General features: G+C 45.5%; 1 protein-coding gene across 3 annotated transcripts in view; it reads left to right on the forward strand.

Annotated features, from left to right (window-relative positions):
• SKIC8 (SKI8 subunit of superkiller complex) overlaps nucleotides 1–24,735 on the forward strand; it is a 65,026-nt gene extending 40,291 nt beyond the window's left edge. For all 3 annotated transcript variants that reach the window (XM_069653735.1, XM_069653738.1, XM_069653737.1), the window contains exons 6-12: nucleotides 8,316–8,488; nucleotides 8,656–8,804; nucleotides 9,298–9,391; nucleotides 9,926–10,019; nucleotides 16,089–16,181; nucleotides 21,856–21,934; nucleotides 24,490–24,735. In XM_069653735.1, the coding sequence (XP_069509836.1) occupies nucleotides 8,316–8,488; nucleotides 8,656–8,804; nucleotides 9,298–9,391; nucleotides 9,926–10,019; nucleotides 16,089–16,181; nucleotides 21,856–21,934; nucleotides 24,490–24,579 (772 nt within the window). In that variant the 3' untranslated portion in view covers nucleotides 24,580–24,735. The remainder of the gene's footprint in view (nucleotides 1–8,315; nucleotides 8,489–8,655; nucleotides 8,805–9,297; nucleotides 9,392–9,925; nucleotides 10,020–16,088; nucleotides 16,182–21,855; nucleotides 21,935–24,489) is intronic.
• Nucleotides 24,736–25,155: the final 420 nt, after the last annotated feature.

Raw genomic sequence — 25,155 nt, forward strand, 5'->3', positions numbered from 1 at the left:
TGTCTGTACTGTGGAACCTCTGGACATTTTCTACGGGATTGCCCAGTAAAACCACCCAAAAAGGTGGTAGGAGCGGCGGACAAGAGTCAAACAGAGTCTGATCTGGGAAACGACCACGCCGACAAGCGTAGAGGTCCGCTTGCCAAGTTTAAAGAAGGACATTCAGACCTCGCACCTAATCGTGCCAATGGTCCCTATTGATCCTAGGCAGCCATCATGTATGCAATGGTAAGAGCGTACATGGATAGCGGGGCCATAGGAAACTATATGGATCAAGAACTGGCTTCAAGGATGAACATATCTCTTTGCAAAAGAACCACTACAGATGTCATCACTACCGTCAATGGAACTGAAATTGGCTCTGGGCCAGTAACTCATTCCACTACAGAGATGACACTGTTGGGTCAAGATGGGCATCGAGAAAGCATTGTGTTTGACTTAATCAAGGCTCCACAATTCCAAATAATTCTGGGAATGCCATGGCTGTAAACGCATAATCCTTGTATAGAGTGGCGAGAGAAGAGAATGACCTTCCCAGATTGTACAAACACCTGTCACCAAAAAAAAAACCTTGAACAAGGGCCTGGCCACAGTCACTAACCCACCTGTTCAGTTACCTCAGGAATATCTGGATGTTTTTCAGAAAGAACAGGCAAACACTTTACCACCTCACAGATCTTACGATTGTCAGATCGATCTTGTGCACGGTGCACAACCGCCATGCAGCAGGATCTACGCCCTTACGGAGCCTGAAAACCTTCACCTATGACAATACCTGGATCAATACCTTGCTAATGGCTTCATTCACCCATCCGAATCTCCTGCATCCTCAGCTCTGTTCTTCGTACCTAAAAAGGAAGGTGACCTTAGAACATGTATGGATTACTGCGCATTAAACCAAATTATGGTAAAAAAACGATACCCTTTGCCTCTGATCCCCGAATTACTGGACCAAGTTAAGGATGCTTGTATCTATACTAAGTTAGATCTCCGAGGGGCATATCATCTGGTACGCGTGAAGAAAGGCGATGAATGGAAGACTGCCTTTCGCACCAAGTACGGATTATTCGAATATCAGATGATGCCTTTCGGGTTGTGCAATGCACCGGCAGCTTTCCAGTATTTTATGAACGATGTTTTTCGCAAACTCATTGACATCTGTGGTGTTGTTTACATAGATGACATTCTAGTGTACTCCTCCTCAAGATCGGACCATGTTAAGCACGTTCGAGCAGTTCTTGAAAAATTACGCCAACACAAGTTGTATGCAAAGTTGGAAAAATGTGTCTTTCATTCCACGGAAGTTGAATTTCTAGGATTTATCCTGACCAAAAGGAGTTCGAATGGACTCTCAAAGTGGATGCCAATCTCAAATGGCCATCACCCAGTTCAGTTAAAGGAGTTCACAGCATGCTTGGCTTCGCTAATTTCTACCGCAGATTTATCCCTGAATTCTCTCATATTGTACATCCCATCCCATCACAGCACTTTTGAAAAAGAACAAGCACTTCTTGTGGACTGAAGGAGCTGAAAAGGCCTTCCAACGGCTGCACCTATTTTAAAGCATCCTCGCCCCGAGCTTCCATACGTAGTTGAAACAGATGCATCCAGTTTAGCCATGGGAGCTGTCCTGTCTCAGAAGGATCCGGAAACCGGCCAACTTCATCCAGTAGCATTCTGGTCAAGAAAATTCTCGGCACCCGAATTAAACTATGCGGTTAGCGACAAAGAGTTATTGGCCATGAAATCTGCTTTCAAGGCTTGGTGGCATTATCTTCTCGGTGCCAGGCATACCATCACTGTAATCACCGATCACAGGAATTTGCAATATTTGAAGACAGCCAAGGCCCAATCATCACGTCAACTTAGGTGGGCATTATTCTTTGCAGAATTCGATTTTGTGATCACTTACCGACCAGGTTGTAAAAATGGCAAGGCCGATGCCCTATCCTGAATAGGAATGGGAGAAGCATACTCGAACCCGGAACCTGTACCTATAATTTCAGAAGAAAGAATCCTTGGCATAACTACTCTACAAACTCTAGAAGACATTCATTCAAAAATCAAGCAATGTTTTAATCCAGCAGCCCTACAGAACTGGGTAAAGAAAGGCCAATATTATTCAGTTATCAATGATCTACCGTACTATCAAGGTCGGTGTCCGGACATTTCATCGAAAACAATTGGTCGACAGGACATTTGGTCAACGTAATTTCGTCAAACCAAATGGTTGAATTTTTTTTGAAATGTGTGTGTGTGTGTATATATATATATATATATATTTTTAAGGTTGTAGTTTAGGGGAAAAAAAGGGGGTTGGGGGAGGACCCCCCCAAAAAAAATAAAAAAGGGGTAAAAATAAAAATTTCGACCATTTGGTTTTCGACAAAATTGGTTCGACCATTTGTCCAGTCGACCAATTTTTTTCGATGAAATGTCTGGTAACCATCAAGGTCGTCTATTCATATCACACAAGGAGCTACATGAATTAGTCATCTCCAACTATCATGATGCGCTGATTGAAGGACATCCAGGGGTCGCAAAAACTGAAGCTAAAATTAAGAAACAATTTTGGTGGCCCGCCTGGCGATAAGACGTTAAATCATTTGTGCTATCTTGTGGAATCTGTGCCCAAAACAAAAGCCAGAACAAGAAACCAGCTGGTCTTTTACAACCTTTGGATGTTCCATCTATGCCATGGCACACTTTGTCTCTTGACTTCATTACTCATCTGCCTCCATGTAGTGGATTTAATACCTTTCTAGTTGTAGTAGATCTTTTTTCCAAGATGGCCCACTTTATTCCTTTAAAGGGATTACCGTCCGCTGCAATTTTAGCCAAGGAATTTCTTGAAAATATTGTTCGACTACATGGATTCCCTTCTGTCTTGGTTTCAGACCGAGGTAGTCGATTCATCTCACAATTTTGGAAAAAATGCTGACCAACATAGGAGTGATGCTCCACAATACCAGATTGGGGATCAAGTCTGGCTTGCTACTAAACACATACCCCTGAAAGGAACTCAGGCTTTTAACCCTAGATATTTGGGACCTTACATCATTAAGGCCATCATCAACCCGGTGGCCGTTAAATTGGAACTACCTTCTAACATGCGAATTCACCCCGCCTTTCATGTTTCACTCCTGAGGCGCCAGGCTTATAGAAGGGGTCAGTCCTGGCGTCATAGGCACCAGGCTCATTTGCTTTCACCTACCTTATGCAGACCATGCTGCACAGCATTCAAGCCAATGTGAAGTCTGAAAAGGGACTACTTTATCTCAGGGACTATTTTCTTACTCGGGTGTGGTCTTGGGAACTTCTTACCTGGGACTACTTTGAAGACTATTCAAACCACGCCCGAAGAGCAGCTCGCGCTTCGTGTTAGTCTGCATCCCGCAGCGTAACGCTCACCGTGCCTGCAAGCCAGCATCCAGTCTTCTGCCACGCCCGCCTCGAGTCTGGAGCTCCTAGAGAAAAGGGAGAAAGAAGGAAAAAGGTTAGAACAAGAACAATACTTATTTCCTCACCTGATTCTGGATCCATCGCGCCTTCGACTAGGAAGAAAGACATTATTTGATGCACGTCGCATCGCCTGCTGCAGCGCCGCGCTATACTCGCCAGCCTTCGCAGCACCTCCACGATCCACCTCTGTCTTCATCATTTCTTCGCCAAATTCCGGCACCTAAGAGAAATAAAGAACAGCAAGGTGAGCCAAGAGAATAATAAGGCAATATTAGTCACCACAATAGACTTACCTGATTTTACCGCCAAAGGCATTCTTCTCCACGGGCCGGCGCAGCCTCTTTTTATCTTCGCCGAACTCCGGCATCTAAGGGGAACAAAAGGACAGCCTGGTGAGCCGAAAGAACAAACCAAGGGAATCTCGTTCACCATAATAGACTTAACTGATTTTACCGCCAGAGATATTATTATTCCTCAAAACACCATAATTCTCACTCAACACCTGTAATAAGGGAGAAAGCAACAGATTACATACAGGTGTCATTTACCGGACAGTGTTTTGGCTACTACAGACTCTTACCTGAACTTTACCAGCTGCACGAGGCAATCCTCTCTAGGGTCAAGCTGCAAGCTGCAAGGAATCGGACAAGAGTGAAAGTCAGACATTTTGAACTCTTACAAACTATATACTTACGGCTCCTCGCCAGGAACCTCAGAGTCAATATTGTTCTGGAACTCTCCAATTCCTTTGGACCAGTGAAGTAACTGGTTATCCATGCGCCCCTGCATTCTACGCAGGATGGAGAGCTCATCCTTTAAAAACTTAAGGTGAGAATATAAAACAAGACATCAGAGGTGATGAGAGGGGAGAACAGTGGGAGGGTGGGGGGGGGGTTATCACTCAAATCCACGGGTGGCTAATTCCCTTTCTCCACTTTCAGGAGAATGCTTCTTCGGGTCAAGCAGACGAGATTAGGTGGGCCAGTCCAGTCTGTCATCTCTGCACTATGCGTCACGTGGGTGGAAACCGCAGCTGTCCAGTTCCGATCGATGCCCCTGTGGGAGCCAGGTGAGCGTAACAGTCTGTGAGGCCTGTTAAGGATTCCAGACCCTCTTTATCTACTGAGGCAGGAGTTTTTTCTCCCTCTGGATGACATCTATAAGGAGAGGTCGGATTTAGATTTTGACCCTGTTGAACCTGATGTGGCTCCTGTCTTTTCCGGGGGCAGTCAGTTGGAAGAATTACAGCAATCTGTTCATGATGCAAGTGGCTTGGACACTTCTCCTGAGGTAGACTTTGGCAGACCTGAGCCTAGGGCTCATGTTGAGTCGTCCCACAGGAGACTGATGGCTAGGGTCACTGAGTATCTTGGTTGGTCTAGTCCTCCAGAAGGTTTTGTTCAGGATGACTTAACAGATATTTATTTTGGATCAAGGTCCATCCTCTGACCTGGTGTTACCTTGTCATTTGACATTGCAGAAAAGGGTGGCGGCTGCTGGGCAGACACTGGAATCTCTTCCGGCAGTTATCAAATCGTTAACTAAAAAATACAGCCCTTCCGGCAGTGGCCCCAGCTACCTTTCCTCTCACCCTACTCCCGAGTTTGGTGGTTCAGATTGCTACGGCCACCTCGAGGCAGGTGGCGTACCCTACCATCCCTCCTGATGGGGACGACAAACGCTTCAATGGTTGGGAACGCAAGGTGTTTTCTGCGGGGAGTATGGCGCTGAAGTCGACCAACTCCACTTGTGCCTTGGCAAGATTTTCACACACTCTGTGGAATTGTTTCTCTAGCAGCTGAGCATTTTCCCAAAGGGGAAGAAAGGTATGGGTTCCTTGGTATCGTGCAGGATGTCAAGGATGCATTTTGTGAATCCCTTCAGTCGGGTTTTGACATGGCCAACAGTGTTAGCCAGTCCATGGCTGCAAGCCCATTATACGCAGGTTTGCGTTGTATGCGGAAGTCGGGTTTTGCTCCGTGTGCTAGCCCGTCTTTTGAACATGCAAACAAATGGCGCCCATTTGTTTGGCAGCAAGGCTAACGAGAGCCTTTAGAGGTTGCAGACCTCCAAAGCTGCGGCTAAATCTTTGAGCGCAGCTGTACGTCAACCTCTGCCTTTTCGTCCTAGGGGACAACAGGGGAGGTTCCTTTTTGTTACTACTTCTCTTTTGCTAGGACGAGAGGAGCAGCCAGACAAAGGGTCCAACGAAAGAGTACCTGTGGTGGTCGAGGAAATAGGGGTGCCAAAGCTGCTCAGGCAGCTTCCTCTTTGCATTCAGGTGCTGCCGCAGCCACTCCAAAACAATTGTGAGGCCATGTTCCATGGTTCGCCGGTTGGGGGCTGACTGTCTCAGCATCTCGAAGAATGGCGAGCTATTACTTCGAATGTGTGGGTTCTGGATACAATAGCCCACGGCTACTGCCTTCCCTTCCTAAAGCGGCCTCACGACAATCTGCCGGAGAATCTCTTTGAAGCTTCCAGATCCGCTCCTTGTGCAGGAAATCCTGACCCTGCTGGAGAAAGGGGCTATAGAACTGGTGCCTGTAGCGGAGAGGAACAAGAGATGGTATTCCCCATATTTTTTTATTCTAAAGAAGGATGGGGGATTGAGACCAATCTTAGACTTGCGTTGGTTGAACAAACTTCTCAGGAAGGAAAAGTTCAAGATGGTCACTCTTTCTCAAGTCCTCCAGGCTCTTTGTCTCCAGGATTGGTTGGTGTCTATGGACCTACAGGATGCTTACTTTTATGTGCCAATTCATCCAAAGCACAGAAAGTACCTGAGGTTTGCAGCTTGCACTTTCAGTTTCGGGTCCTGCCATTCGGATTGACCTCCGCCCGAGGGTCTTCACCAAGCTCGTGGTGGTGGTGGTAGTGGTAGCATATCTGAGAGGGGGATTCACGTCTACCCTTACCTGGACGATTGGCTGATCCGTGCGCATTCTCCCGAGCAAGCAACATATCTCGGTCTCATCCTGGGGTGGTGGGATCTGAGGAGACTCTGGGTCGGGTTCTCCATCCAGAGGTCAAGACTCTCAAACTTCACGCTTGGTATCTGAAAGGTTGAGGTATAAGGATTGGGACCTCCCGGATGATGTGATGGAGGTGTTGCTTTCAGCCAGGCGGCGGGCAACCAAATCCCTGTACCGTTGGTGTAAGTTTTGCAACAGGTGCAGAGGACAAAATGTTGATCGTTTTCAGTGTTCCATTCCCGTGGTTCTATCTTTCTTGCTTTCTTTGGCCCACAGGGGCCTTCAAGTAGGCACCATTAAGGCTTACCTGGTGGCACCGTCTATCTTCAAGCGCTCGTCTGAAGAATGTTCTTACTTTAAGATTCCTTTTGATTTCCCAATTTCTTAAAGGGCTCACTAGTGTGTTCCCGCCGTCCCCATTCCAGGTGCCAGTTTGGGATCTGAATTTGGTCCTGAAATTCCTGATGGGTGCTCCATTTGAACCTTTGCACTCTTGTCCTTTGAGACTATTGTCTTTCAAGACAGTGTTCTTGGTTGCGATTACTTCCGCTCACTGAGTGAGTGAATTGCAGGCACTTTCATCTAAGCCGCTCTTTGTGTTCCTCAAGGATAGGGTTGCACTGAGGGTACGTCCTTCCTTTCTACCTAAGGTAGTATCTGAATTTCATTTAAGCCAGAAAGTGGTTCTTCCTTCTTTCTATCCTCCTCATCCTGGTAAGGAAGAGGAGCGACTCCATCGGTTGGACCCTAGGAGAGCTCTGAGCTTTTATATTTTTAGGATGTCCAGGGTCAGAGTGGACGATAAACTCTTGGTGGGGTATGCTGGACACCGATTGGGCCAGGCTGTTAGCAAACAGACCTTGTCCAGGTGGATTATACTCACCATTACTGAATGTTACCGATTGGCGGGCAAGGACCCTCCTGAAGGGTTGTGAGCTCATTCCACTATGGGCGTGGCTACTTCCACAGCCCTGCAGCGGGGAGTTCCTATTAGGAATATTTGTGATGCAGCCACATGGGCTTCTATCCACACCTTTGTTAAACATTTACTCCCTGGATAAGCTTAATGGTCAAGATATGGCCTTTGCTCTAAATTCTCTATTTTCTGGTACTGCTTTGGGAGTCTGTCAAAGATGTGGAATACGTTGGAGGACACAACCCATTCGAAGAACAAGTTACTTAACAACTGGTAACATTCTTTCCATGTTCCTCCAAGTATTCCACATCGCCCTCCCAGCCTGTCCCTCTGGAGAATTTCCTATGCTATTACAGCTTACGTTCCCGCAAGGCTATGTGCAGTCAAGCAACCATTGGGTATGTGCATGTCGCACGTTATGGAGGAAAAAACATAAACTGAGGCTACGGGCGCCCTGCGTCCTATTTATAACATCCGGTGACGCTGCCCTCGACGGAGGCCTTTGAAGGACATCGTCCCGACGCCAGCGACGCAGGACTCCCTCTGCCGATAGTTTTCGAAGTGCACAGCTGTGGACATTACATGTCAAAGATGTGGAATACGTTGGAGGAACATCCAGTCAAAAGAACGTTACCAGTTGGTAAGTAACTTGTTCTTTGGTACGCTATTTGGTTTTTGTACAATTAAGGATTTTGTTGCTTGTTTCCTGCTGTATTGGTGTGACATTTTAAGATGCTTGGTTTACTGTGCCCAATCTGTAGATGAACTGAGGCCTTTGTTTTTCAGTGTTTGCGTCCTCATATAGTTCTGAAATCTTCAAATGGGCAAGTTGGGTAACTGATTTCATAGCTAGGCTTCTCCTTTCTGTCTTGGGTAGTTAGCCGTTTACAACTTTTAGGTGGCCTGCTACCCTAATAGCCGTGCATAGTGCTTGTTTGAAAGCCATCTCCTCTCTTTTGCAGGGCAGACGAGCGTCTCGAGCTGCAGTGGAGTCTAGAGGGGCATCAATTGGGTGTTGTGTCTGTAGGCATCAACCACACGGGCAGCCTAGCCTGCTCCAGCTCCCTAGATGCCCACATCCGTCTCTGGGATCTGGAGAATGGCAAGCAGATCCGCGCTATTGATGCAGGGCCTGGTAAGAGCATCCTCTCGCCATATGTCAGTTTTACGTTGTCAGCATGATCCAGCATACTGTGAGTTTTTGACCTTGGCAGGAGTACTTGTTGTGTCATCACCACAGTCCAGGTGAATCGGGAGAATCCTATGTCTTTGGATCTTATTTTTTTCCTTTTTTCTTTATAGTTGACGCCTGGTCACTGGCATTCTCTCCGGATTCCCAATTTCTGGCGACAGGAAGCCATGTAGGGAAAGTTAACATTTTTGGAGTGGAGACTGGTAAAAAGGAGAATTCGTTGGATACCAGAGGGAAGTTCATCTTGAGCATTGCATATGTAAGGAACCCTTACTTTTATTTTCTCTAAAACTGTACTGTGGTTTTTTTGTCAACACCAGCACAGACTCCGGGTGACCATCAACACAACCGCTGGTACCATTGTGTAGTAGCTCAAATTCTTGAATTTTATTAATTCTACATTAGCCTAGTAAACCCTCTTTTCCCTTGAGGGGATGCAAATTAGAATCTATTGAATACCTTAACAGACTGTGATGCTGCTCCTAACGGAGCCAGTAGTACGTAGAATGAAACCAATGGCAAATGGGGCTTTTTGTCCTGACTTAAGTCTCTTTTGATTGCCTGTCCATTTCTCCATAGATTAAATATATTCTGCTGTGATATTATTACATTTTTTTTTAAACATTTGTTTTTGTCCTGTCGGTAGGTATTCAAGTAGGGTCCAATCACCCTCACTGCCTCATGCCCTAACGCTACCACCACTCCTGCCAGATGCTCTCACTTAGTCCTTTTACTGTCTTTATTATTTGCAGAGTCCAGATGGAAAGTACCTGGCCAGTGGAGCCATTGATGGCATAATCAATATTTTTGATATAGCGACTGGAAAACTCCTCCACACGCTGGAAGGTGAGATTCCTCCTCCTTGTCACCCCAAGGTCTGTGCTATTGGCTAAACCCCTTATATTGATGGTAGAGGTTTCTGTTGCTTTGCTGTTTTGGAGGGTTATGTGCCTGCCTGGGGCAGCAGTGGTATGTGTGTTGCAAAGTTCAAACTGTTCTCTGCTCAGCAGGTACAGGTGTGTGTTGTCTGCAGTGAGGATGCTTGTGGAGTCAATGTCTTGTTTACATCGGTGAGAGATGAACTCTCTCTATGTATTAGGTCTTGCTGTGTCACATACTGGGACCGAGGTGCCAGTAAGCTGAAGCTTTTTAAAGGAGACTGTTGTGCATAATGCTACACTGAAGTCTCTAGGTATACAGAGCAATCTCTGAAGTCTCAATGTACCCAGAGCAGTCTTTAGTTTCTGTATTCAACGTAGTATATTTTCTGTATTCTCTATCAATCATACAGTGGCTTTCCTCTTTATACATTGTTAGTCTCTAACCAGAAGTGCTGGCATTTGCCGATTTTTATACCTGCTTACCTACTGTATTTTTCAGGACACGCTATGCCCATCCGCTCGTTGACGTTTTCTCCAGACTCTCAACTGCTTGTCACAGCTTCAGATGACGGCTATATCAAGATTTACGATGTGTAGGTTGTGAGTTTCCAGCAACTTAATCTTTATGTTGCGGTTGCTAGTCGGTGTGTGAAATATTGGGGGAAAATATCCTGGCAGCAAAAGGAGGGGTGGGGGATATAATGAAAAGACCATGATGAAAGAGTGCCAGATTGGTGTGACAAATAGGCAATATCGGCATCTAACCATGATTAAACACCACCTTCCTTTAATACCCTGTGAAACACCCCATGTGTCATCTGTGCCTGCTCAATCCTTGTTTCACATGGGGTCCCTCTGCAACTAGTGATCTGATATGGCATTTATAACGCGCCTATACACAAGTGTTTCAAGGCGTGATGAGGCAAGGGAGGGGGTACAGAGGGAAGACTAAGACCACGATCTTACTAGGCCAGGTGACATTGAAATTGTGCAAGTACAGGGGAAGGGGGTGGAGGGTAAGTGTAAGTGCAGGGGGATAGATAAAGAATAAATAAAACAATAGGTAAAAGTGCTGCCAGCTAGTGGCAAGTGCAGGAGGAAGTGCAGACATCAAGTGTCAAGAGCTGGTGGGGACTGTGGGGATACGGAAACGGGGGAGGAGGAGAGAAAGCAGAAGCAAAGAGGAAGGTCTTGAGGTGCTTCTGGAACCAGAGATGGTTCTCCTCAAGTTTCAGGGAGGCTGTTCCAAAGGGAGGCCGCAGCCGAAGAAAGAGATCTACCACCAACTCGTTGCTTGGAGAAGCGACTGCCCCTGAGGGAGTTGGAGGCGGATGAGCGAAGAGCTTGAGAAGGAAGATATTTAGGAAGAGAGAGTTGAAGGTATTGAGGCCCCAGGCCCCATAATACCTTGTGTACAAGGCAGAGGGTTTTGTCTTTAATCCTTGCAGCCACTGGGAGCCAGTGCAGAGATTTCAGTCCTGGAGACATACGATCCCTGGGCTTGAGGCCAAGGACAAGTCTCGGAGTTCTGTTCTGGATGGGTTGTAGATTGTGGATAGTGGAAGCAGACAGATTTAGAAAGAGGCTGTTGCAATAGTCCAGCCTAAATAGAACCAGGGCTCTGGAGACAGTGAGCTTCTGGGGGAGGAGAGGAGAGGAAAGGAAGAATACCTCTGAGGAGGTGCAGCTGGTAGTGACTTCTTAGTCTTAGAGACGTCAGAGATGTGAGGAGAGAAGGAGAGTGTGGAGTCGAAAATGACCCGAGGTTTTTAGCCTCACGGGTGGAAGAAGGAAGAGGGACAAGAGAGGCCGGCTAGAGAGCGATGGGAAAGGAGGGAGCAGGTGTGCCGATGAGGAGAAACTGTCTTACTGGCATTAAGGCAGAGATCGTTGGCGGCACACCACTCCTGGATAGCGAACAGACAGAGATGAGAAGAGGTGGCGAAGGGAGCCCGAAAATTAGCTGAGTGTCATCCGCATAGCACTGAATGTGGGGGCAGAGAGCAGCAATGCGTTGGGCGAGAAGTGTCAGGTATTGGTTGAACAGCCAGGGAGAGAGGTTAGACCCCTGGGGAACACCAAGGGTAGAGATTGAGCAGAGGAAGGATCTAGGAGTGTCGATCGGAGAGGAGCCAAGCCAGGGCCTGATCAGTGATACCCAGGTTATCAGAGACAGTTGAGGAGGATGGCGTGGTGGACCGTGTCAAAGGCAGAAGAGAGATAAAGTAAGATAAGGACACGGGGTATTGGAGTTAATGTTGGAGAGCAGGTCTTCACGGATGTTCAGGAGAGCACTTTGCGTGATGGAGACATTCAACCAACCACTTCAGTGTGAAGATTAACCTGGGAGATGGGCAGTTTTCCAGGAGTTTGTCCAGGAAAGAAGTGATGGCGATTGGGCAGTCGTTAGCAGGGCAGGAGGGGTCGGCTGAGAGTTGCTTAGAGGGTGCACAAGGGAGTGTTCAGGGGTGACGGGAAGACTCCAGTGGCAAAGGAGTGGTTGCACAAATCGGCCAAAGCAGGAGCCAGGGTGTCAATGTGGTCCTTGTTGGTTTTAGGGGAACAGGGAGAACCTGTTTTGACGAGACTTTCATAGATCGGACTGGTCTAGAAACCTTGTCTGGAGAGAACAGGGGAAAGGCAGAGAAGGAGGGAGGAGAGGTGGCCACAGAAGGGCCAGAGGAAGTTGGGAGGGAGGAGGAGGAGAGGAAGAGATGGAGGACAGGATGGCCTGAGTTTTAGAAATGAACTGAGAAGCCAGGGCCGTGCAGAGGGCCTGGGAGGGGATAGGAGAGGTAGAGCCTGCAGCAGGATTGGCCAGCTCCTTGCAGATTTTAAAGAGTTTGGCCGAGTTGTTGGATGCCGAAGAGACGCGGGCTTGGGTGAGGGCTCTCTTCCTTGTGTGGACAGAGAGCCGGTATTGCCTTTGGAGCAGGCGGCAGGCCACTTTGTCAGAGGATGTACAGGAAGCACGCCATCTCCTCTCAGCCACCCTGCACTTGCTTTTAAGGGTGACAAGGTCTGAATCGTACCAGGAGTTGAACTTGCTTTGGGCTTCAAGCAGATCCTCATGACCGGGGCAAGAACATCAACGGTATCAGATATAGCAGAGTGGAGCTTAGAAAGGGCTGTGTCAGGGTGGGAGTCAGCCGAAGGAGGTGTGTGGGAGGGGGTTGAGAAAGTGGTGGCGAAAGCCTCAATTGACACACGCTTCATGGGTCGGATAACCGAGAATGTGGTTGGCCTGGCCTGAGGGGTGGAGAGAGTGAGCTGGGAGAAAAGGAGAAGGTGATCACTCCAGGAGAAAGGACTGGTGAGAGCGATATAAAGGGGAAGGTCTGTAGAGATCAGAGCATCAAGAGTGTGCCCTGCAGAGTGAGTTGGGCCTGAGGGGAGCATAGAGAGTCTCGCAGAGGTCGCGAAAGAGTCCAGAGGAAGGACGGGGAACATCCAGGTGGATGTTAAGTCTCCAAGAAGGAGGAGTTGAGTGGTCGAGACCAGGAGGGAAGAGGAGAGGTCTGCCCACTCGGAGAGGAAGGAGATCTGACCAGGGGGGGGGGGGTGGTGTCTGTCTGTCTGTCTGTCTCTGTGAGGCAATCGAAAGAGGTGTAGGAATGACGGAGGCAGGAATCCACTCTTGGAAGATCTGGGCTACACCCCCTCCGGAACGATTGGACCTGGGCGCAGAGAGTATCTTCTAGCCATCAGGGAGGAGAGTGTCAAAGCTTGTGCCAGAGCTGGCCGTGAACCATGTCTCAGTGAGACCGAGGACTTAGGTTAAGTTCTTCAAGGAGGCGGCAGATGTCAGAGGAGCGTTTGACAGCTGAGCAAGAGTTTAGAGTGGCAATATGGAGAAGGTTGCCATCCTTGAAAGACTTCCGGGGAGGGGTACCAATCAGAGGTACGCCCTAAGGTGTAGAAGAAGCCCGAGGGGGGGGGGGGGGGGACAGAAGAGGGCAAGGAAGATATGGAGGGAACGGGGGGTGGGGTGGCAGCAGGAGAAGAAAGGAAATTGATGAGGCGCAGGAAGCGTCTCTCAAAGAGGAGAAGGTTACCATTCAGGTAAACATTAATGATGACCTTAGAGGAGTGGACGGAGGCCAGGAGGGCCTCCCACCGGGTGCCACCATTAATGGGAGAAGAGAAAAGCGAAAGCACAGAGACCATATGGAGAGTCCATAGGTCAGGCGAGGAAACGACAGAGGATGTCAGTGTGGGTTTGCCTGGAGGAAGCACTGGTATAGGTATCGTCGATGGGGAGGCCTGGGTTGGAGACCAGGATGTTCTTTTGAACTTCTTCCTACCAGATTTAGTGAGGAGAGCAGAATAGTCGAGAGAGAAGCAGTTAGAAAAGATAGGAGAGATAGAGAGCACCATAGAATAGGTAGGGAGAGGAGAGAAGAGGAAGGGGGTGGGGTGGGAAGCACACTAGGGAAGGACACAGAGGGGCACAAGCAGACAAGACAAATGGAGACGAGGCAATTGTAGACAATTGAACAAGACGACGGCTGAGACAATAGTATAACAGTTCACTAGAAGAATGTTTTGCTAAGAAGGCAAAACCAAAGAGTAGCACTACTTTCACAATGTGGTTTAAACACTGGAGAAAAGCACACTTAAGCCTGAGAGTCCTGTATAGTGGGGAAAAAGGCCTAAATTTCACAATGCAATTGTAGTGTGCTACCATTCCTTCCTTGGTGTCTATGCTTGAAACAATCTGTGTATGGCACAGTAGCCATGTCACCCAATTGCATTTATTTGCAGCGCACATAACCGTAGGTATATAGGCACTAGTTTCATTAAATTGTGTAAGTGCAGGTTATTTATAACGCACTCGGTTTTTTCAAGCACAGATCCGGGATTCGAACCTGTTTGCTCAGCATGGTCTTGCTTCCAAGACCGGAGCGTTGCCACAGAGCTATGTTGCTGATGGTTCCCAATGTCACAATCCAAGGCTCTCCCTAGTCCACGCAGGGTGGACACCATTGAGGATAGGTTGGCTTCCCTTCTTGATATGGGCATGTTGCAAATGGATGGAAAACCATAAATCTTAATTGAGAATATTTCTGACATCAGACAGGCTGCCCAGTCTTGCTTTCATTTGTCTCGGGAGGATAGCTCTGGGTCAACGTGCTCGCCTTAGAAGCAAAACGACACGGAGCAAAACGGGTTCGATCCCCGGGTCCGTGCTTAGAAATCTCTGGGTATTAAGCGTGTTATAAATAACCTATATCATATCATATAGTGTAGTTCATACTCCGCTGGTATGGCATGGTAGATTTGTGCATATGCGTTCCCTTTTTTTTCCGTCTGCCTGCACAGATCTGGAAACCTGCTGGCAATGTCCGTCAAACTTGCTGCCATGTTTGAAGGGTGCTGCCTTTGTGGAGTGAAACAAATTTAGAACCGGGATACTATCTTATCAAACTAAAAAATTCCATTAAAAAAATACAATTTACAACCATAACACTTATCTAATTTGTAAATGCATCCCATTCATCAATTCACTCCCCCTCCATTGTGTCGTGTTTGTCTACTTCGCTCACTATTTACATTGATTTTCTTTTAAGGATATCCTACCTTATTACATGCTACTTCATCATTGAATCTTACTGTTTCAACTTTGTTATTAATGTTGGATTTATGTTTTACATTACTGCGATTTATTATTTTGTTTTTTGTTATGAAAGTGTGCTGCTTATTAATAAAAAAAGTTTAACATACAAAATAAAAACAATACATCAGAGCCGCCTTCATATCCTTTTTGTTAAGAAATGAAGAGACAATGTACACTTTTTATGGTATTGTGGGATGTCAGTGCCAAAGATGATGATGGGTAGCTCCCTACCACAGTTTTGATTCACTTTTATAGTTCTGTGTTAAATTAACTAGCTCGCTAATAGCTAATCATGTTGGATGTTCTAAAACATGTTTCACACTGGGTCTTTTGGAGATTTGAGCAGTGAAATGGAAATTGTCAGAGCCGTAACTCTGTACATTGAGTCAATACCTCTGCAAGCCTAAGAGGACTGGGGAAGAGTCTGATTTCACAACGAATTCAACAGTCAAGTCTTTTGGGGTGTGCCAACCCCATTAGGCATAAAAGACACAAGATTGATGAAAGCTACCCTTTCCTGTCTTTGCACACAATAACTTGGCTCTATATATAATTACTGGCTTTGTTGCTTTTTTGAGCGATTGCATACTCATTGTTTGCAATTGTTTCATCCAGCGAACCTTCATGAATCAACCATGTAGTCAATGTGCTTGTTAAATATTTGTTTTACATGGCGCACAAAATAATTATTTTAGGCGATGAGCGTTATATAACGTAGTTTCCCTCCCGCCCCTTTGGTATTCCTGCTTTATTTCCTGAAAGGGCACTGCTCCAGGGGTCATTGCTGTTGATTGGCCTGATAACTCCCTCCCTATGCCAAGCCCACTTTGCTCCTATTCCTCATATTTTGTCTGAAACCATGCTGTCAGAAGTAAGGAACACCATGCTGGAGACCCATTAGGCAGTTCTCCGGTATTCCCACGCTTGCAGGGCACAGACCGTTATCGCACTTAACCCATTATGAGAACAATCTGTGAATACTTGTTTTGCTGAATGTCCACGTCTTCAGCTCTGATAACATGCTCATTTCTTGTTTACTGTGTAGGCAGCACGCCAATTTAGCTGGAACCCTAAGCGGTCACGGGTCCTGGGTAGTAAATGTGGCATTTTGCCCAGATGATGCTCATTTCGTTTCCAGGTAAGCTGCAGCCTCGGTCTCCATTGCTATATGTTATGTACCAGACCAATACAAAATAGCTTTTGAATAACTGCTTCACAAGTTAGTTGATCCTCGAAATAGCTGCTCATCAAAGCAGACCTTGATCTCTGTGCAATTGGTGGTAACACGTGTAATCGGTTATGTAATGTGCAGTGCTAATGTGAACTTTTTTTTTTAGACATGTATTAATTAAAATATCTTGTACTTTTTTTATGGGCTTGGGAAAGGTTCACTTGTGCGTAGTATTAGCCAAAGTCGGTAAATTATATAAAGAAGCTATTCTGGAGGCAAAGTGGACCTATTATGACCAAATCGAACGGGCAGATAATGATACTAAGGAACTCTTTCGGCTTTTTAGGTCGTGGGAGAAACCTGAAGTCCTAAATCATGCCATCACCCCTACTGAAGAAGATTGCAGCAGGACTCAGAAAGCCTTCGCAAATAAATTATTAGGCGCCCAAGATAAAATTAGGAAAGCATTAATGAGCCAAACACCAGATACTAACTCCCTTGACCCAAAGTTTGATGAATTTCAACCTTTGACTGATTATCCATTACCTATAAATGAGGACTCTAAACCTCCTCATGTAGGATTTAGATTCCCGGAGATTCCAGTAGCTGAGATAGAGGACATTATGAGTAAGTAAGTATGAACACGACCAGTGTCCGGGAGATCTCATACTTTCTAAGATTATCCTAGACCATCTGACCATCTTTGCCCTATTTCTTTGTAGATTTGTAAATGCATCATTTGGACATTGTGTGGTCCCCCAGGCTATCAAAACGGTAGCAGTGACTCCTCCTTTAAAAAAAGTTGGCCTAGACCCTAAAGATGCTACCAATTTTCGGCCAATTACGAATACACTGTTCTTCATGAAATTGGTAGATAAGGTAGCTACTATTCATCTTCAATTGTATATTGAAAATTCAGGTCGGCTACATGGAAAGCAATCTGGTTTTCGCCATTTCCACGGCACGGAGAGTGCCCTGGTAGACCTCCAAACCCACATGTTAACCTTGGTGGAAAGGAGCAGACCGGCTTGCTGATACTGTTGGATCTTAGTGCCGCCTTCGATCTTCTGGATCACAAGATACTATTAAAGAGGTTGCTAGATATAGGTGGTCTAGCTGCCGAGACCATAAATTGTGTTAGATCTTTTCTGGAGGGCAGAAGATCTAGAGTACACTAGGAAGACGCATTTTCTGAGATAGAAATCATTATGTGTGGCGTCCCCCAGGGAGCATGCCTATCTCCCTTACTCTTTAATATCTATATCGTTCCCCTCTGCCGAGAATTGGAAAAGTTGGGCTTTTTCTTTACCAATTATGCAAACGACTTCCAGTTGTCTATGGAATTGTCGGGAGATCACCAGGATGATCAAACTAAGCTTAATAAAATCTACAAAGTGATAAAGAATTGGATGACGACCAATTGGTTGTGCCTCAATGCCGGGAAAACAGAACTCATGATCTATGGGTCCAAAAAATCGAGAGAGGCATTAACACCTGCATTCTCTAATTTCCTGGTTGAGGACACCCCATCACAGTAGTTGACAAGGTAAAAACCCTGGGCGCATATCTGGAGGCCTCACTGGATGCAGGAGCACAAGTAGATGCCATTGAGAAAAATGCTCAATATCATCTGCGTGTCCTGAGACAAGTTGCTCCACTAATTTCCAAAGGAAATCGAGCTAAGCTAGTAAGGGCAGTTATTCTGCCACGGCTGGACTACTGTAACGCGTTACTGGGGGGTGCCAGTATAGCAGATGTATTAAGACTGCAGAATATCCAAAATACCTTGGTGCGAATAATTTATGGCCTGAAAAGGCACGTACCTACTTCCTCCGCCAGAAAGGAACTACATTGGCTTCCAATATCGGCCAGGATCTCCTTTTAAAAAGCTGACCTTGTGCCATAAATGTATATATGGGACAGCCCCGTCCTATCCAAGGGACAAAATTAATATATATCAACCGACAAAAAATCTTCGCTCCACATCCTCCTGCCTTTTACAGGAGGTAAGGACTAAGAGCTCGCGGAAATGGACGTTCTTTCCCACTGCTTGCGTCTAAGGCATGGAACAATCTACCGCTGGGCCTGAAAGAACAAAGCAATCTTCTGGCTTTCTGAAAATTGCTGAAAACGACACAACAACTAAACTCCGGCTCAACTTCACTGAACCTTTTTTCTGCTTGTGAAGGAGCGCTTAGATGCTAGATTGCTTTGGCGCTATAGTAAGTGTTGTAACATAACATAAATATTTTCTCTATAAAAACCGCTAAAAAAATTGCTTATTTACCTTTAAAAAAAAAGTTGCACATCTGTTTTAAATTGTATTTCAGATTTAGCAATATTGAACTAACTTATTATTTGGAAAGCGTAGTGATTGCATTCGTTACTGTTTAATGTGAAACTGAATTTACCATTTCAACCAACTCACACAGCGCAGCGCCATCCAATATCCATCACTGGAATTTTACCTCCAGTTCAGAGCCCGGTCGGCAATGCATTGTTGTTAGGACATATTTTCTATACTATGACGTGGTGGACAGATGTATAGAAGGCCAACCTAGTATTGTGATGGGGACAACTCTGGGAGCTGTAGCCGAACCAGTTCAAGATAGCAAGGCATTTGATCTAGGCTACATCTCAAGGTGGTGAACTTGGAAGGGGTCCACAATGAGCATGCAGAGTGCAGCTGTCGGGGAACACAATTGGACTAGAAGGTATAAAAAATACTTCTTTGCTTATGGCCAAATGACACAGCGAAAAAGGACTACTAACAGGCAATATTTATCACTGAATACTAAAAATTAGATACATATATACAATTACCCGAGTAGGGTAAAATACATATCAAAGCCTGAAAAGGCAGATACAGATTAGTATTAGCACTACAGGTCCACAGAGATTCAATCCTAATTTCAGAATTCCATTCCTAAAATGTATGGGGCCTTGTGCCCCAAAATTCAGCAAGGTAACATACAGTTTTGTGAAGCTGCAACAAATTAATTTGTGGTCTCCGGGGTCCAGTGAACAGTTCCAATGGTTAGGGCACATGTTAATCTAATTAACAAACGTGTACTCAACTTTCGGAGTGCTTGTGTGAACAAGCAATGGCAAAGCCAAAGTAATCTAAAAGTTACCAACACTTTTTAAAAGGGAGTTGGGGGTGCAGGTAAGGATCGCTACAACTCACACGTTCTCCAATTCTTCATAGGACTTGGCAAGTCGATTGAAGTAGGTCCAAAGTCGCTTTTCATGCAGACAGCCTCGGCCCTGGATTCCTAGGGGTTGTGGGTTCGAGCAGCTCTCGGGTCGGTGTCTAATGCTGACACAAGGTCTCCCAGTAGAACTCTATGCAGGGACCCTCTCAGGACAGGAATGGACTGAGGTAAGCAGTTTCAGACGACGGCCACCGATGCACGGTGACGCAAAGGGATTTGCTTGCCGCAGTCAGACTTTCCCCTTTTATCTTGGGTCCCCTTGATGCTAAAACCAAAAAACTTCAGAGGGTAAGCCTTGTTGTTCAAGCTGAGGATCCCACAAGTTCCAGGCCTCAACTCGGAGCAGCGACATCTGTAGCATGTTAGCCCAAACTCTAAGTGGTCAGTAACAGGCCACAGGTCGTAGGACTCTGAGCTGAAGTCGAGAATGGATGTTCCCTCCACTCCAAGGGTCGCAGCTCTTTTGCGGGACTGCTGGAGATCTTCCACAGGACAGGGCTCTACCAGGATAGCAGCAGTAGTTGGTCGCCAAGCCTTCTTCCGACGGTTCCACGAGTCTTGGCTCCTTTCTTCCAGGATCTCTCTAGAGGGTGGGGGCTAGGGGTCCTCTTATTATCCTAAATGCCAGGTAAGAGCAGCAGCTCCCACTAGCCAATTACAGATCTGCCCTACACACGCCAGCAGTGGTCCATTTCGGACCACTGGCGGCAAAAGTCATGCATACCACTCAGACACACTGGCACCAGTTTGTGGATTGGGACCAGACAGTCCCAGCCCACTTCCTGGCAGGAAACGCACATAACCCTCCAGTAGCCCGCCAAAAGCCTCTGCTTTCCCAGGCACTGAATGTCCATATAAGGATTTTCCTGGCTTCACAGGCCAGGAAGAAGGCTAAAAGACAGGATGGCAAAAGGACAAGCCAATAACTAGCCACAGTTAGTAGCCAAATGGTTTAAGGCCAAAACGGAATGCAAAACAAGTGTTAAAAGTCACTGGTGCCACCAGCTTGTCCCTTTAGCACACCTGGAGTAACAAAAACATCCCATGAGGGTTAGTCTAGGGCAAAGCAAAAATTGTACCCTCATTGTACTGCATTGTACAATGATGAAAAACTACCACACGTGGTAAAAAGTCACAAAAAGTAGTAACTAAGTTACTAGACTAAGGGAAATGTGTTTTGTCTATAGTGCAGTGCTATTTTATACAGGGCATTTTATAACCCAAGACAGGCGACTTTCAAGGATTTAGACAACTACATGCATATTTCACCCTTATTGGGATGTTGGTGCAGTATAATCTGAACCATTAGGTGTGCTGTGCGTACCTTGGCTGAAATGGCTAATTCTGCTTTCACGTTTCAGGTGGAGGTTTTTATATTTTTTCCCCCCTATCCTTTTAAACCCACCATAAATATGCTGGTGTTTGCCTAACATAGCCGAATGCTCCAACCACAAGGATTCAGTCTGTGCCACTTGGCTGAAATTGCTCATTCTGCTTTCATGTTTCAGGTGGAGCGTTTTTTTTCTTTTTTCAAGCCTATTAAACCCACCATAACTTTGTTGGTGTTTTACTCTTTGATGTGCAGTTTAAATACGCCTTTTCAGGATTAACTATTCAAAGAAAAACGATTTTCAACGAGCCATTGAACATACGATTAGCCTAACCCTAAACATGGGCTGAAAAATAAATGTTTTTGCATTTGTTAATTTGGTGAAGTATGTATTTCTCACTCATTCACTGCATGTCAAAAACTAAAATTATATTACTGCAACCTATGGTCTGTTATCTGGATCAAATTGTCTCATTGGAGAGTGTTTTTTAAATACGGTCTACAAAGCATATGCTGTATAGGTGCTGTTTAAAGTCGTCCATTTACCCTTACTAAACAATTTGTGATTCTAATGCTGAAATATCTTATATGGTTTATCTAGAAATAATTGGTAAACTGTTTTTTTTTAAATTACAACTTCTTTGTTGTTTTTGCTTTTTTGCAGACCATTTGTGTAATTTGTGAAATCGCTGGCTCTGCATTAATTTTAGCACTTTTAACCAGTGCATGATTGCTATGCATTGGCCAGCTGAGGTCACAGTTTTCGAAAATCTCTTCACAGCCTTGTTCTTGTATGGGCAGTTTGTGTTTCTTTATTTTGCACTCTGATATTGGCCCCAGTGTCATTGCTTTTACACTGGTTCTTACTTTATTGGCGAGCTTATACATCCTTCTAGAAATGGGAGAGGCTTAGTGAGCTTATGCATCTAGGGAGAAACCCAACCGCTGATGCTACCCATTAAGTTGTTTTGTTTACAATGGGTTGACTTTTAAAGGGTCTGACTTTGAGGCACCCTCGCTTGATGGTATATGATGCGTCTCCACAAGTGCTCTTTGTGTGTCTGTTTTTCTCAAATTGTTTTTTCCCCCTTGTTAGTTCATCAGACAAAAGCGTGAAGGTATGGGACGTTGCCTCCAGGACATGCGTACACACATTCTTTGATCACCAGGATCAGGTATGTGCTGCTTTTTGTGTTTTGGTATGTGGATATGTTGGAAAAACCATTCTTTTTGGATGTGGTTCATTCCCAGCTCCCTGATGACCACTAATATTATCTTAGCAGGTTTCTTGTCTAAACTTTGCGCCCATTTATCATAGCATGGGAATATAAATCTGCACAGAAAAAAGTACCTTTTTAAGTATCTGGTGTGTGAGGCCCAGAAGCTCTAATAGTCTTCCTGGTTTATGATGGTGGGTTATTTATAATGCGCTTAATACCTAAAGGTTTCTAAGCGCAGACACAGGGATCGAAACCTGTGGTGCTCTGTCTCGTCTTGCTTCCAAGGTGAGCACGTTTCCCCTGAGCTATCCTCCCGAGCCATGCACATGTACAACTTCAGTGCGAATAACCATTTGGAAAAGCACTTTTTCGTTGCTGCCGCGAGTTTCGACCAGGCACACAGATCGGGATTGAGCGTAGCTGGAATCCGTGTGCCCTTGAACATTTTATGTGGGGACCAGCACTGATTAACTTGCCGCAAAAGGTTTGAATGATGTAGGAATCTAGGCGAGGCATACAAGCTGATGCTCTGTATGTGTGAGATTGATAAAGCGCAAACCTAGCTTGGAAACATCTGAGCGCAGTACCTAGGGGGCGCACCAACCCAGAAGGTTACTAGTAGAGTGTATGTGTAGCAGAGTAACTGTAATGAGAGAAGTACTTAATCAAATGTTGACATTTTATCCTGAAACACGGTAACGAGGACACGCCTAAGGATGAATTACTGTGACTGCAGCTCTGCCTCTCCTGCAAGAAAGAATATTGAGTGCTGCCGCTTCCTTTCGATCTGACGGGACTGATTGGAGCCATACTACTGCAATCTCTGTCTACTTAGAAAACATGTTTAATGGGTGCATCTCTATTGTCTGGTGTTGGGAGCTCAAGTAGGGGTGGGGGAGGCGAGTTCAACAGAGGATGGTGACGCAGACCTCTGCCTCTCATAGAACTCTGGCTCCTGACATCAGAGCACTGCTTCGCAGTCCCCAGTTTGGCATGGTGGTGAGCAGAGGCAGCTGGAACATAATGTGTGTGGGGGGGGGGCACCTACCCTTGCCCATTATGGAGGCGCTGCGGTTTTATATTGTCAAAGCAAAACGTGGTAATAAAAAAAAAATGTTGTCTTGTGAGAGACCCGCCCCCTCCCTTCCCCCCTCCCCCGCTTGATTCAGGCTCTGTGCTTCGCACAGTCGATCTCAGAAATCTGTGCCGAATATTTACACCATACCAATTAAAACATTCACCAGCCACCACTGGTGGGGAGTGTCTTCTTTGGTGACAGGATTTCTTCAGTGGGGTGCTCCCTCATGCTTCTTTCTTTTTGCTTCATGTTTCACTCTGGGACAGGGTAGGCAAGCAGTAGGCAAGCAGAGCACCTGCGCTTGCATTCCCCGTACTTCACCCAAAGTCTACCATTGGGTGCTGCTCAACCAATCCATTGTTCTCTAGTAATTAACTTCATATTGTGGGTGGAGTATTGAATACTAAAGGGGACTGCTGGATTGTTGGACATTTTTCCTACCCTGTTGAGAACCGTCTCCCTCACTTCCTCAGCAGTCCTAGGAGCAGTTCAAAATGTGCTTAATGAAGTTGTACTATTCAGTAAGGTTAAAGCACCCTACAAAAACACATCCTTTCTTTGGCAAGTGGCTTATATGTAGGACCAGATATTTTTATCAAAAGGTGTGTTTAGTGCACCTTAAATTGGGTTTCTTTTGTGGTTGTGTTTTCGGGGGAAACACTGGACTCTGTGCAACAAAAAAAAGAGGAAGCAAACTGTTAGTTGGTGCGGATGAAAACTGCATTAATTCTGTTACTGATGGTTTTCTGCTTCTCTGACCTGCGAGTTTGGAGGTATGATTTACCACAAGCAAAAGACTGGAGGTAAACTATCCACGTTGCCTCCAAAAAATGGTTTGATTTACTGCAGTGGAATTGCCACTCACGGCAAGATGCAACGAAATCCCCATAGAGTCCTATTGACTACAGAAATTGGGATTTACACTGCAGTTTTCCCCACTTGTGATCCTGTGGTAAAACTGGACGTGAGTGAAGGGAGCAGTAAGTTTGGCAATATTTCTCACCGAATTTCTGCCAAACCCATGAGGCCCATTGTGTTTCTTAAGCTTTAGATAAGGCCTAGTGAGCCTGTAAACCCAAGCAAAAGGGGAGCGTCACTGAAACAATTATTTCTTGTTCTGATGTGTGTATACACAACTTTACAGCAATCTTACTCTTGTATAAAAAAACCTGATTCGTATGGCATGAACTGCTAAATAAATTGGCTCTTGAATAATAGGGCTACTGTGTTACTGATCTGCAGTACTCCTTTTCATTGATCTGCGAGTTCTAAGACTGGGTTAGCCATGCTGGCATTAACATGAGACCTGCATTTTACACGAATTTGTGCAGCGCATGCTCTACTCACTCAGTTTTCAAAGGCTCCATGCAAGTAACTTATGAGTCCTTCTGATCAGGCACATTCTCACTGGTGTTTCTTTTTCTTGTTACAGGTCTGGGGTGTGCAATACAACGGAAATGGTTCCAAAATTGTGTCTGTTGGCGATGACCAAGAGATCCACATCTATGACTGTCCAATTTGAAAGTGCACACTTAGACTTCTTAATGGGAACTCCTAACCTCATACCATTTGAATGCTAATCTTTTTTTAATATAAAATGTTCTTGTCGTTTTGTGTTTGGTGCAGAAAGGACACCTATGTTCAGTTCCTTAATAAACCAATGCAACTGGTGAGAATACATTTTGCTTTTTCTATCCCTTACTCCAGTATCTTCGAGGATTGTGGCTGCTGTTGGAGGTTTTTGAATGAAGGAGCAATATGAATCCTTTACAGACTCTTTAGTCACATGGATAATGTGAACCCTTATTCTGTATCTCCACTAGGGCAAGACTCTGCAAATCTAAATATGCTTCTTACGGCCTTCGCCATTGAGGTCTGTGCAATCTGGGGAATGGCAGGGAGGTCTTGATCAGCCTGATACTTCTGTAACTCGACCAGTCGCTCTGCTGTTTGAGGCGACTACCGCCCTTTGGCCTGAACTGGGTTGTATATACTGTTTAAGCTTGCATCCAATTTTATTTTCACAATCCCATTGTCAATCTAAAAGGAGCTTTTATCTAAAAAAAAAAAAAGAAATCGGGAGATTGAAAGGACAAAT

This window comes from Ambystoma mexicanum, chromosome 3q (assembly GCF_040938575.1).
Source record: "Ambystoma mexicanum isolate Mex_15411 chromosome 3q, UKY_AmexF1_1, whole genome shotgun sequence".
Classification (NCBI taxonomy): Eukaryota; Metazoa; Chordata; class Amphibia; order Caudata; family Ambystomatidae; genus Ambystoma; species Ambystoma mexicanum.